General features: G+C 43.4%; 1 protein-coding gene across 1 annotated transcript; it reads right to left on the reverse strand.

Moving 5' to 3' along the window:
* Nucleotides 1-373: 373 nt before the first annotated feature.
* Nucleotides 374-11,393, reverse strand: Vps24 (vacuolar protein sorting 24). Its single transcript, XM_077645726.1, has 6 exons — nucleotides 11,225-11,393; nucleotides 11,065-11,125; nucleotides 10,771-10,950; nucleotides 10,572-10,693; nucleotides 7,972-8,086; nucleotides 374-1,387 (listed from the first exon to the last, which is right to left on the reverse strand). The coding sequence occupies exons 1-6, from the start codon at nucleotides 11,267-11,269 to the stop codon at nucleotides 1,245-1,247; spliced, it is 666 nt and encodes a 221-aa protein (XP_077501852.1). The 5' UTR covers nucleotides 11,270-11,393; the 3' UTR covers nucleotides 374-1,244.
* Between the last annotated feature and the right edge of the window lie 3,423 nt (nucleotides 11,394-14,816).

A 14,816-nucleotide genomic window follows, 5' to 3' on the forward strand; every position in this document is an offset into this window, starting at 1 on the left:
ACAGGTGATAACAGAAGCACGAAAACGGGCAGGTCCGCAAGCAGCAGCGTCATCGTCGGCACGCGGCGATCGCGTTTCAACTTTCTCTTCGCTACAATGTGTGTTAAAATTTGGCCCTTGCAGTTATGAAGTCCCTGGCTGTGGGCCTGAAGAGATGTGACGCAGTCAGCATTGCATTGTGCTCTCTAAAACTGGTGCTCATATGCAGTACTAAAGTCCTTTTTTGTTTACATCTTGGATTGGGTTTCAGGTTCTAAAGGAAGCCTGCTGAAGGAAGCCTGCTGTTTGCAGCAGCACAGAAAAGAGCCCATAAAGGACAGAAAAAGAGGGCAGCTGATTTAAAGAAAAGGTCTAGTCAATAAAATGCTTGTCTGCTTAACTTATGAAAAAGGTTTAATAAAATTTTTAATTTGTGTGCATCTACATTTTTCATGGCTGTAACCATGTTTTTCAGTGTGCTTATGCTTCAGCGGGATCTTGCACAAATTTAGTTTTGGAACTGCCAGTAAACAGCATGCCTGTGCTTTCGAATGTCTTCCTAACCTCTGTGCAGGTAGTTTACCGTGGCATGGCACATGCAGCTTACCACAACCCTGAACTGGTAGCATGAATTGAAGGCATTTTATTTAGCTGTACATAAGTCTGCACCAAGTGGGCAAAGAGCTTGTGACTGCCCATAATAAATATGTATTCCACACGTTGCAGCAGGAGAAGAGCTGCACACTTTGCTTGCAGCTGCCATTTCGGAAAAAGTGTCAACCCTAGTCTGGAGCTTTTCACTTTACACCAGTCCTCGATGGCTGCTTGCTCAAATTCTGTGTGTTGTTGCTGTTACACTGCAAGTCTGGTCTGTTCATGATTTTTAACTGTACAAACAGTGCAACAATAGAAGCCTCCAATTTTAGTACACTGCAGTGCAACATGCGCGCTTGAAAATAATGTTTAACAGCCTCTAATGCACCCCGTGAGAATGTGAGCAGCATAGCATCCTTTGTATGTCAACTACCAGCAGCTTAAATTGAAGTCCACACTTATCCAATCAATGTAGGCGAAATGCAATAATGGTGCACAGATGCAGGCTGCTATTTGCTTTTAGCCTGCCTGCATTGCTGGAGGGGTATACTAAAGCAGCAGCACACGTTTAGGTTTAGTGCACTGCCAGCAAGCAAAAACAAGGAACATTGCCACTACAACCTGACAATGATGCTAACCACACAACACTTGGTTTACAAGTTAGCAGCATTTCAGCTGCGCAGGGCCTGCAGCCTCTCCTGCATCTTTGTCACATCATCCTCATCTTCTGCTAGAGCAGATGATGGCCCAGCTTCTTGGACATCCTCCGATGGCAATGATTCTGTGACAGCAGATGGGGCCTTGCCAAGTTGGCCTGGAACAATAAAAAAAAAGTGCTGCCGAGTCTGTCCTCTCTATACAGACTAGCTTAGCAGCTTGCCAGCAGGGCCATGGTTGCTGGCTCTGTTGGCATATGTTCATATTAGCAGCAGTTGCAAGGTGGCAAAAAGCTTAACATATTGAAAGCCCTTTCTGCTTGCGCTGCCATATTGCTTGTTCCCAAAAACACTATCCAAACGCACTCCACACATACTCCAAACATTCTGCACCACTGATGATCTTAACAGATTTCCAAACAGGATGTAGGAATTTCCAAAGAGGAAGGATTGGTAAGAGCGCATACCGTATCTTGACCAAAAAGAATAACCACACAGAATTTACCCAAACGATAACCTGGGTACTGGGACATGAAGGGATTACAGGGAATCAACATGCGGATAGAGCGGCCCGAGGATACGCGAACTACCGGGCCCTCAACACATCCGCGGTAGAGGAATTAACACCCATCGATTCAGACTACTGTACATTACTATAAGAGGGAATCTTAAGATCTATCCACCACACCACAGAAAATACTGAAGAAGCCACCAATCTGCACAGGCTACAGAAAGGCGAGGCACCTTCGCAAACTTGCTACATAAGATACACCCCACGGCTTTTAGGGATATATGCCCATGGTGCGGGTCAACACCAACCTTGTACCAAAGGACATAGGAGTGTACATCACACAGCATAGAACCTCACATAACCAATCTAAACAGACTTGTTCAGCTCTGATCTAGAGGACCAGATTATACTGGTCAAAAGAGCCAACAGGATTGCGGAAACCAGCAAAGGCTTGAAATAGGGGCCCCGACCATCAATAAGACTCACGTGAGGCCACTAATACATTAGTTTATTCACTCGCAAGCATTTAAGGGGTAGTGAATATCTGCTGCAGAGATTTCTGACCGGAATGGTGACAATATGGGATGTGACGTCAGCTCCACCCTTTTGCAAGCTATCGCAAGCACGGACCACACAAAAGTGGACGCATTTGATATGCTTTTGCTTCACTGTACAGTGCATTTTGTTCGGCATCCTCGCATCTATGCTTCAAGCTTCTCTGCCTGCATCTCGTGGTTGTCTACTTTGGGTGATTACCTGCCTGAGTCGGTCAGAATGTATCAAATCTGCAGCGATGGTGAACCAAGAACGTGCATTTCGCATAGATGGTACATTCGTAAGCACGGTATGAGATAGCGAATCCTCAACTACGCACTGCTCAGGGTAGGTTTTATGTTATGTCCACCAGTTCGTAACCAGGAGCACGCTGAGCAGCCAGGAGCCCGCCAGCTGCTCGAAAGCATCAAAAATAACCGGAATGATGACCATATGCTTGGGGGAAAACGTATCTTACGAATGAAAAAATGGTGCTCTCTCCATATTTTCCGATTGTTCTTCAGTATCCCTGTAACGCATTCAGCGAAGGGAGGAACACATTTATGATGACAGACATCTGGGTTTCAAACACAGGTGGCCTAAGTAGGATAAAAAAAAAAACTGTAACACTGACCACATTCCACAGCATTCCGTATTACTCCGCTGACGAATTGCATCAGTGAACAAAATCGGCTTTTAATGTCAGACTCCAACAAACGAGCCAGAGGAATCAAAATTCTTGAGCTTGTAATTTTGTCTCATGATAGGCTTCGTGCTCAGGCAACAAGACAACCTTTAACCAGTCTACTATTTTTCATAGAGGAATTCTGTAAAACAATCCCGAATGTGGGCGGAACTTCAATCCAGAGCTAGCAATTTAGAAGCCTGGGAGAGCAAAATGCAAAATCAGTCGTGTACAGAAATTTCGGTGAAAGTTAAACAACCCCGTGTCGTCAAAATTATCCCCAAGCCATCGACTACAGCATGTTTGTAGCCCACAGTTGTTCTGGCATATAAATGAAGCCTCTTCAACTATATTCATGAGTAATTTAGAGGAGAGGAGGGCTGGAATAAAGAATCATTCCAGTCAGTTACAGAGTCAGTGCATTAGGATAATGGTGGTGAGTATGCCTCAAGTTGAAAACAACAGAAAAGAAATTGCAAACGTAAATTTTTGCTTCATTGTTTGAGACACTGAATGCCATCTGCCTGCGTCATTTCAGAGGGCGAGTCACACGGAGAAAACTAGGTAAATAGACCAAACGGATTTTTACTGTACATTTTCAAGATGGACAGTATTGTCTTAAACAACGCATGCATATTCAAGTTTTGGACTGATTAGTGAATTGTAAGCAAGTAATTTTAGTCTAGGGGTGAACTTATTTTAAATGAGTATAGACATCTAATTTTGGTGGCATATTTTCTCTACAATGAGGCGGAAGACACTACTACTCATGAATCGCCACGTGGTATTCACCTACGACCGCTAAATAATTTATAATCGTATTTATCTGTCACGCTGCTTCGGTTTCAACAGCCAAACTATGGCTGTGACATCAAAGAGTGGTTTTATGTCACGGGAGGCATGGGAAAATGTCGATATAATCACTGCTTCATCGTTTCAATTCACTACAGTGCTGAAGCCAGTATTCCTCAAGAGCCGGAATGATAACGAATGTGGAAGCAGCGATTATGTTGCAGCTTTTTCATGCCTCACGTGACCTATAACCACACTTTGACGTCACACTCCTCATGTATAATGATGCCTTAAGCATCATTACAAACAAGAATATACGCACCCAAAAGTTAGGCGTCTATACTCCTGCAAGCTTAGGTCTTAAATAGTTTACAGAATGCGAAAGAGCAGATGTTATTTTTATGTAAATTCCATGATAAAGTACTGTTAAGAGTGGCACCTAGCTTGTACATAAAGGAGAGTGGAGCTTTTTGGTGAGAGAAGTGAAGAAAGACCAACTTATCAGTGTTATTCCTCGCACTTTGTGCCACTAAAAAACGTTGGCAAGAGAGGTGAATTGGTTTTGATCGTTAGTTGAAGCGATTTCCTGAAAAAAGGACACACTCATCCGCAAACAACCCGATTTGCTCATTGGGATCAATTACAGTGACAACATCGTTGATATTGCAATGAAGGTATGTATAGGGAGAGACAGCCAAAGAGCCGAACAACAAAGGGGCGAGTGGACCAGCGCCAGCACACGCACTTTGTCATCGTCATTGTCCACACCTATGGCCATGACAATACACAATAAAAAGAATAATTGTCCTAGCAAAAGCTGACCGGAAGACAGCCTCATTGTAGTTATTAACTACTACAAATTGGTAGCGATTTATCAAATTGTTTGTTATCGGTATGATCAAAATTTCTGGAAGGTTAATGTGTCTGAGTTTTAGTATGTTTCTCGCATATTTAGGCATGTGCGAATATCGTTTTTTTTTTTTCGAAGCAAATAGTAGTTTTCTTCAAATAAATTTCGAAATTTCGAATACTTCTGGTTCTGGCACACAAAAAAGGTTGAACGGCACAATAGGCATTTTCAAAATAGTATTTTTCCAACAGACAAGGCCATTACATGACAAAAAAAAAAAAAAATACTTTGAAGCTGTACTGACTTTCTGCAAAAATATGGATCAGAAATTTGGGGGGCCAACCTACATGTAGTGCTGATGTAACCGTGGGGTGTGAGACATATATGTGGGGCTTCCAACTGCTGCTCTTAATTGCGATTGCATTGTTGCACAGGTGTTGGTTTTAAGCAGTTGGTCCAACGCACGTGCTAGGCGTACGCGTCGTTCCACATCAGGCAGTGGAAAGGGGCACCCATCTCCACAAGTCTCATCGTGATCGCATGACAGCGCTTATTTAGCGAATTTCATGAGAACAGCGGCTGTGGCAGCTTATAGAGATTTAGCATAGCACAATCCAATTCCAACGACCAGCACGACTTGATCGCCCGGGCTATGGTGGCTAGAATGGGAAGGTATGAAAATCGGCTGTGGAACCGTGGCTCCAAAGCGCGGCGATGCTGCATGGCAGCGCTGACAGATTGAGCGCATTGTTGCAGCCGAAGTTCTCCTAGTGAAATCAATATGGTCCAAGCATTTTGTTCCCTGCCATAAAAAAAGTCCCAATTCCCCATCATTTCCCCTGTCAACTGTCCTGTTTAATACCTGTACCACACTGACAGATTTATTGCCATTAAGTGCTTACTACCTTAAGTTTTAATGGCATCTGCATGGTGCCATACACATTAAATTAATGGCACTAGCCTTACTGCCATTCGCGACCTACTGAGTTCGCCACAACTCATTTGCCCAAGCAATGCGTATTCTCGTCCACATTCCACACTCAGAAAAGCAAGCAAGTTTGTTACTAACAACTTCCTGTCCAGTAGCAAATGATTTATTCCTAACTGGTTTATTCATAACGTGTGGCACGAGTATAATGCTCCCAGTACATGACGTATCTGGTGCAAGTATGCCCATCATACCTCCGAAGCGCACATTGATTAGAGGTCCCTGAAATGACCACTTCGTGTAATTTTGGTTCGAATCATGGATGCTGCAGGACATGCAAACCTCATGGTCATATTACTTGCACGAGTGCCGATGTACTATTTGCAGCAGAAATGAACAATGCGGGAGTGTCTGTCAAAAACAAAAACTATTTCGGCGCAGTCATGAAAGCCAATCGCCTGTAATGTCGAAAGGTATAAGGGGATGTGCATACTCCGTCCGTTGGTAATGCCAGGCTACTTGGTCGTGAGGCAGCACTACAATACAATATTTTTTTAGTGTGAACGTACTACTCAGCATGGTCCCAACCATGAATCTTGTATGAACACTCAGAGTAACTCTGGTAAACTCGGGTTAGTTTGGAGGAGCATCGCGCAAGGTGCAGCCAATGGGAGGAAGCTCTGGTAAGTTCGGAGAAGCGCCGCGCCTGCTGCAGCCAATGAGAGGGTGACATCAGCCAAACCTAGCGTAGCAACAGCCCATGCAGGAATAAAATAAAAAAGTTTGCACATGCTAAAGTTCTGGCTCTCACCCAGCCCTGCACTGCGCTTAAAGATTTTGCAAAGAAAAACATGAATTAGGTAGTGGAAACCTCTCCTACCCTTAAGTGAGGGCCATGTTTGTGCTGACAAATGCAACATGCAGGTATTTGCATAAATTAATGAAGTGGAAGTCATTCTTGCATGACATGCACGGCCACTGCCAGACTGCAAAATAAAGCAAATGCAATCCTTGATGAGTACGGTTAGCATAATGTGTGCTTGTCGAAGCCATCTGTGCTTTTAAAAGACAAATGTCTCCGAGACTTCAACGAGAAATGTGCAGAGTGGTCACAGTTGCAGGCTTCTGGGTTCTAAATTCACAAGAAACTTTGTTCGTTTCTTTCATCTTTCAATGTACAGGTAGCACAGGTTCCTGCTGAGCAAACTCAGCTTGTTGCATAAATGGCTCAAAGCGATGGGGCAAACGGACTTCAGGCCTAGCAGGCACCAGACACTGTGCACAACTCACTTCGAGTCAAGCGCCTACGGATGCTTCGGATCTCAAATGAACTGTGTGCGTAGCTGCACTACACTACCACAAAGCACACAAAACATCAGTAAAAACTACAGTGATGAAAATGAAACTGAACCCAAAAAATCCTATCTGTAGCATAGTCAACAAGCCACTAGATGTCAATTTGGTGTGCTGTCTGATCTCAACTGAACTAAGTGCGTAGCTGCATAACTACAACCCCACAAAGCGCACAAAACATATATGAAAATGAAACTGAACAACCAAGAAATCCAATCCGTAGCACAGTCAACAAGCCACCAGATGTCAATCCGAAGCCTCTATCTTGCTGGCATGCCTCGGGCATCCCTGATGGATGAAGTGCACAGCTGCCAGCTCTCTCTATAATTAATAAATAGTAAGAAACTCTTATGACCAAGGCAGCTATGGGAAATGGTGCCCTGGACTAAGGGCTCCACCCTCTGGGGGCCTCGCTCCAAGCTTGGCTCTGAATAAAAGTTTTTTTCTCTCTCTCTCTCTTTTCCGCAGGGAGCCACTTCGCATGCGCAGATTGCCCTGAGGCCGCCACAAGGTGCCAGGCGCCGGCCAGTTGTTTGCACGCCTGCCCTGTCGGGACCAATCGGCGCATGCACACTGGCGACACGCAGAAGCGGCTCGCGCTATGCTACATCTCTCCGTTGATGCATGCCGCCATGCCACTTATGGCGTTTGCACACTGTGGGTAGTGCGGCTGCAGACACCTGCCAAGCACAGACCGGGGTGCCGCGTTTCCGCCTGCTTGCATCTGTTGCCACGAGCGTGCGCAGACTGGCTCTAGGATGCGTGCGGGAGCGCAGGCACACAGCTCTGAGTAGGGGCTTTGGTTGCACGCGCACCGCGTTGTCATCAGAGAGGAGGCATGCTGAACCGAAACCACATGCAGCTAGAGTTCCAGAAACATTATTTGCTCGAGATGAATACCTTGAAATTTCGAATACCAAACATTCGGATCGAACTGAATATCGAATACTTTATTATTTGACCTAATATTTCCACATGCCTAGAAATATCGCATCAACCTGACCGTTGTTAGCAATGCACTATGCTTGTCCATAACTCTAATTAGCAATCAAATGGCAAGCTGCTCTGGACCATACGTGCAGCACTCACCAGCAGTCAGCTCCCACAAGACCTTGTCAACTTCCTCCTGAGCCTCTTCCTCTAGATCTTCCTGGTCATCAAGGCCTTCCATGGTGTCATCAAGCATTTCTTCTATAATTCCTGCCTGTACAAATAAAGCGCATTGGGAGCAGGGTATAAATCACTAGCAAAAAGGGAAGCCGTGAGAAGGCTTTGGAGCACATCTACCACATCAATACTAAACTCACATTTTTTCGACTTAATTCGATAAAGCAAGGTAATGGTACACATTGTTTTATGGTTTACGGTTTATGAGGGCTTAACCCCAAATCAACTCAGGCTATGAGGGACGCCATAGTGAAAGGCTCCGGAAATTTCGACCAGCTGGGGTTCTTGCGTGCACTGACATCGCACAGTACACAGGCCTCTAGAATTTCGCCTCCATCGAAATTCAACCGCTGCGGCCGGGATCGAACCCGCGTCTTTCAGGTCAGTAGCCGAGCACCATAACCACTGAGCCACTGCGGCTGCGCTAATGGTTCCAATTGGAATAGTCTTTTTATATACTGTGCTTTACACTTGGCATGCAATGCTATGGAGGCTGTGCAAGAAATGTGCTTGCAAAAAGTGTGTTGCTCCTGTTTCACAATGCCCCACTGAAGGGTATAATGAGAACATGGTAGAATACTAAGCAAAATGGAAGAAACTGCACTATGCAACATTTGGTGGCACATCCGTAAATAATTGCTTTGCTAATGTCATAACATGTTCAATTATTGTCTGGTCTTATTCTGCAGAGTTATGGTTTTTCCAGGTTTATGTAAAGTTATCTATGGGTGCACATGAAACTGAGAACAGTGCTGGCATACAAACATTAGCAAGGCTATTTCATCTGCCACGCAAAGGTAACTGCAGAGTTTTGATGGACCAGCACTGTGATGGACCAACAGCCACCTTATCTATGCATTATATGGGCAAAATATGTAATGCATAGATCAGACAATGGCTGGCCCATCACAGTGAGAGTGGGTACATAACGAAGGAAAAGATAATTGGGTGATGGCAGAGAATCAGTTCAATAAGGTCGAGAAATCGGCAGATGTAGCATGGCCATAGCTTGCATATGAGAGAAATAACTGGAGATGGGATCCAGTGGGTCCTCCATCCTGGCCGCTGATGATAAAGTGCCCTTAACTGTGCACAGGATGGTGCCAGGGAATTCGTAGTGGGGTGGCAAGGAGAAAGGTGGTGGGGGGGGGGGGGGGGGGGGGGATTAAATTTTAGGTAGATATGATCGCTGTTTCGCATTGCTGCTTATAAAATAAAATGCTGCAGTAGAAGCATCGTGTTTTCGCTTTCCACTTGGGGGCCTAATACAGGCTCCATTATCAGGCAACGCCGTCCTTGTCAGCATCTAAATGCAGCGCTCGGCTAGTTTTTATGTGGCCCAGCAAATTTTTGCGGTGGTGGCCCCCACCCCTTGCCACCCGTTGGCACCGTTACCAAAATTCACACGTATATGTCGCAACACTGTTCTCAGCCTCATACTAAAGGTACTTCAGCCTCTGCCTCTCTTTTTCTATGCTTTAACAGTACACTCATCATTTTATGTTCTCTGCTCACTGTGTTGTCTAATTTAAAACTTCTGTTAGATAGCAAATATCAGCCCCTTAGGCAAGTACTGTCAGAATACCTTGTTCATATAATTTTATTTTGAGGAGTATTAGTAAGCTGCTGTTGATTACTTTGGAATGTTTGCTAAATACATTCCAATCCAGTTGATCCTATTTTGCTCTTCTGTCAAATGCTACATTAGTTTCCTGTATATAATTTTCAAGCCCACAGTTTATTTTGCTCATTCATGCCGGTGATATTTTACTGCAATTCATTGTCATGTAACACTGCTTTCAAAATCCAGCCTATTTTGTGGGTCACCTGAAATCCAGTGTTGCTGTAATTTCATTAAAAATTACTTGAATAAATATCTTGTACAAAAAGATAGCAAGATAATAGGCTTGTCATCTCCAGGCCTTTCATGATTTTCAAGTGCATCACGTCAGCATTCTTCTATGCATACAGAAAGCGTGAGGTCATAAGAAATTGTGTATACATGGCTTCCACATGACATCACTAGTGTTTCCACAGTGCATGTTGCAATAAGCGGACTAGACAAGTCGGCAGATTTTCCCTATGATTTTTGGTCTTTTGACATGAACACAGTCTTTAAGGTCACCTGACATCAATGTACCTCCACCAGCAGCTTTACCACAGCCGCTGCTTGTGAAGCTTATCTTACTTCTCACTTAGTAACTGCCAGAATTTGCATTCGTGAGAAACCAGTACTTCTAGTAACAGCTTTTCTGGTTGGCTATTATAAAATCCAGCATGGAATTCTTCTACCTTCACTAACCTATTCATGTTCCTAACTATATTGCCGTCAACATTTCTGTTACATATAACTGGCTTTTCCCAATGCCCGGCTTTCTCCTTGCTGCTTTCATGTTTCCTTCGCGCTGTAGCGCTTCCACCTGACTGATAGTCGCTGTTCCGCTCCGCACATCATTGAAACCTCAGGTGGCAGTGGCAGCCGCCTTGAAGCAATAATAGGCTTTCTGCATCTCACCACTTACACGCATCATTTCCTTTGACAGATCGCGCATTGTCTGCGCTACTTCGGGCACTTTGATCAACTGCTGCATGCTCTTCATAACTTCGGTACTCCTCTGCATTGAGCCAGCCAACCGAAGGGTCGCTGCAAACAAAATTCAGTTACAGCGACAACCTACCAGCGGAAATGCATTCACAAGGTGAACGGAGGCTCTGGCTTACCGAGCTGATGGTTCATGCTCATCACGACGGAGTTCAACTGCGCCTTGGAGGCGTGGATCCTGCTAATAGCTTTACGAGCACGAAGCACTTCCTTAGCCAGGATAAGGCAAACTTCTTTGTCGTTCTTTTTTGCAGCTTCCTTCAGGGACTTCTTCACGCCCTCCTCTTGTCGCTGTATAGCTGTCAATGCAACGTTCAATCACAGGGTAAAACGCTATTTCAACTTTTTCGATTCAGCCAACGATGACACGCAACATGAAAGCTACTGCAACACGCAGAGGACCTGAATCGTACCTCTGATTTGGCGATCCAACTGGTAACCTTCCTTTCTGAGCTTTGAAGTCCATTCTCGAACCTAAAAACCAAAAATGCCACCAGTGAAATGACCGCTCCCTCTAAACTGTTACTAGTACGGGAACGCAAATTGCTGCGCATAAATACTCCTTATCAATACCTGTTCTTTCGGCGATCGCTCTGGTGTTTTTCCAAAGAGTCCCATTAGTACTCCAAACACTTCAACTTCCGTGCATTCACATGAATACTGCGAAACTTTAAACCTACTGACACCACCTCCAACCACTTCTACAACGACGGCGAAAGAGAACAGGAAAAAAAAAAAAAGACTTGATCAAAACCGGAAGTACACATAACCGAACTGATAGTGATAGCTTTCTATCTGGAGATGTAAATGCACAGTGTTTGAAAATTTGTAATTATTTTTTTATACACCTATTCAACAAAATGTTCATACGCGTATTACGAGTGAAAAAAGAAAAACAGTAGCAAAGACTGCATAGGTGAAAAAAAAAAAAAGCGGGGTTTTTGAAGTCGTGCTGCCGGCAATACGCCTCACGCACAGTTCATGGTTTTATGGTTTATGGTTTATGGGGGATTTAACGTCCCAGAGCGACTCAGGCTATGAGGGACGCCGTAGTGAAGGGCTCCGGAAATTTCGACCACCTGGGGTTCTTTTACGTGCACTGACATCGCACAGCACACGGGCCTCTAGAATTTCGCCTCCATCGAAATTCGACCGCCGCCGCCGGGATCGAACCCGCGTCTTTCGGGCCGGCAGGCGTGCGCCATAACCACTTCTGGAGGCTGTGCGCTAAAAATGACGTTCACAGGAAAAAAGGAGACAACAGGAAAGAAGCGCAACTTTCAACTTTAATGACGACAAAAGAAGCCAGGCGCACTTATATATCACCTGTTATCCAGAGATATGCTGCATGAGAGAGCGTCAGCCTAATCACCAAACACGATAAAGAGCAAAGGGGCATTTTTCAGTGAGATTAAAAACCTATGAAGGTGAACATATCAACACGTGCCGAAGTATGGGCTAACAACAATGCATTACAACATGAGAATACAGACCTGCATGAAAGATGTTAATGAAAAAGAAGAAGTGCGTAACAACATGAAAAAATGAATAACAAAAAATTTTGACATACAAAGGAAACAAGAGAGACGGGGAAAAAAACCGTGTAAAGGGTGGCAGAAAAAGTTAAAGGCACATTAAAAATTCTAAAACCAACCAAAACACATTTATTTTATTTATTCAAAATACCCCCAAAGGCCCTCATTTGAGGGTATTACATGGGGGGAGTAAGTACAAAGCATTGTTATAAGGTTAAAGATATTGCACTAAAATAAAATAGAAATCACAAAATATTAATCATAAATAGGCATTCACAGAAAGGGTCGCAACAATGCACATAACAGCAAAATTTGAGCATAAATAACAGCACCGCTAGAAAAAGAAAAAGACAACACTGGAAAAGGTGCGCTGAAGTACAAAAAAAAATATAAAATAAAAAGAAGACAAGGCGGAAGAAAAGAACGCTCAAAAAATACCTTTTTAGTTGTTGAAACATGAGTGCATAAGATGTTGGAATTTATTTAGATCAGATTCAGTGGCAATTTCTGATGGCAAAGCGTTCCATTCGGTTATTGTGCGTGGTAAAAAAGAATAGGCATAATGGAATGACTGGCAGTTAATGCGTTTAACTTTGTAAGGATGATCGCGACGTGGAAAGATAACTGGCGGTGGCTGAAAGAATTCATCATGAAGGGAAGGATGGTGATAAAGCTTGTGGAAAAGTGACAGACGGGAAATTTTTCGGCGCAGTGCTAAGTTATCTAACTCGGCTTTAGTCTTCAATGAGGTGACGCGAATGGTTTGAGAGACTAGATATAACCATCCAAATAGGATAGTTCATTCCTAGAAAGGTTAATAGATGGCGTGCTAACGCGCTTGCCTTTCTTAGGTCAATGAAAAAAGCCTCAATTACTTCTCCCTCAGTCTTGTCTGGGGCCTTAGCTAGAAACTTTGTTTCATTAAGCTTGGGGTAGCAGTTTTTGCAATTGTTACAGTGTAACGGAAGGTTACCTCCAGATCTGTTCTTCAGGGTGACGTTGTGCTTGCGGGCGTGCTCATTAAAACATTTCCCGGTTTGCCCCACATACACTTTGCCGCACGTCAGGGGGATCTCGTACACAACATTGGCAGTGCATTGGGTGTATATAGTTTGATGTTTGATATTACAGACCTTCTTAACGAGCTTCTTGGTCACCGTCGGACATAATTTTGCTAGTTTGCAGGGAGCCGAAAAAACCAGCTTACCCTGTCACGAGACGCAACTTTCTTCAAATTGTGCCAGAGACTGTGCAGGTAAGGCATTACCTGCACAGGTTTTTGTTCTGTGTCGTGTTTAGCTTGGTCTGAATTTTTTATCTTTTTCAAAAGGTTTTCAGACATGCCGGTGACCAGGTGGGCTGGATAACCTGTAGATAAAATCCGGTCAATCTGGGACTGGAAGCTTTCAAATCAAAATCAAATCAAATCAAATCAAGTTTATTTCGTATTTACAGTACATGGTTTATGGGGTATATACATCAGGAGGCCCAAAAGTCGAGACTGCAAATAGGGCCTCCTATGGCTACATGAACAGAATACATAAACCGGCGCATGCACAACAATTCGAGGTAAAAAAAAAAGGAAGGCAAATAAAGCGACAAAAAGGAAAGAAGTGTACAGCAAATGAATGTTACATAGTGATTGCAAACACAAAAACGTTATTAAACATCTAAGGATTCAAACAAGTGGTGTTTTAACATTTTTTTGAATTTGTACAATGACATTGGGGTTTTCAGTGAAGGGGGCAAATTATTCAAAGTGAAGATGGTAAAGAACGATGTAGTTTGCTTTCCATAATTAGTCCGTACTTTTGGCAACAATAAATTGTTTGACAAAGCAAAACGCGTGACGTTATTATTTGTAATTATATTTTCAGGGACAAAATTAACACATATGTACTTATTGATGACTTTGAAAAGAAAAAACCAGGACCTGAAATTTGTGAAGATGTTCAAGGGGCAGGACATGTAGTGAATGGAACAAAGGTGCAGACGGCTGGGTAAAAGAAGAGAAAGTGATGATTCTAAGTGCTTGTTTTTGCATAGAAATGAGTATAGAAAGATGAATTCTGTATGTGCTACCCCATGAAGTGATACAGTAATTAATATAGGAGTGTATGAATGCGTAATAGATTGAAAGCAACGTATCTAAGCTAAAGAACGGCCTTGTTCTGATGAGAGCCCTTATTCCGAAACGAATTTTATTAACAACGGAGGCAACATGATGATTAAACTTTAGGTTCGAGTCAACTATCACACCTAGAAATGTAGCAGAATGTGTTTGCGGTATTGAAACATTGTTGATAGTTATTGATAAATGTGAAGTAATTTTTCTTTGAGGGGCGTGAAATACCACAAAACTGGTTTTAGACGGATTAATTTTAATACAGTTAGCGTGACTCCAGTTCTCTAAAGAATGCAGCAACGAGTCAAGATTTGTGGTTAATTCAGAAGACGTGTTACCAGTTGCCATGATGGTTGTGTCGTCAGCGTACAAGAGACATTGGGTTGTATTTAAGTAAGTCTGAAGGTCATTAATATAGGTTAGAAAAAGGAGGGGACCTAGAATTGAACCTTGGGGCACTCCTTTATTAATTAGTCTAGGAGATGACAATATACCTTCAATGCAC

This window comes from Amblyomma americanum, chromosome 1, assembly GCF_052857255.1.
Source record: "Amblyomma americanum isolate KBUSLIRL-KWMA chromosome 1, ASM5285725v1, whole genome shotgun sequence".
NCBI classification, from domain to species: domain Eukaryota; kingdom Metazoa; phylum Arthropoda; class Arachnida; order Ixodida; family Ixodidae; genus Amblyomma; species Amblyomma americanum.

Bases quoted from the DNA above. Each gene is read 5' to 3' on its own strand.
- Vps24 (XM_077645726.1), bottom strand. From the start codon at position 11,269: ATGGGACTCTTTGGAAAAACACCAGAGCGATCGCCGAAAGAACAG. The intron at 11,126-11,224 runs GTATTGATAAGG...TTTGGTTTTTAG, and splicing joins AGCGATCGCCGAAAGAACAG to GTTCGAGAATGGACTTCAAA. The intron at 10,951-11,064 runs GTACGATTCAGG...TTGCATTGACAG, and splicing joins GTTGGATCGCCAAATCAGAG to CTATACAGCGACAAGAGGAG.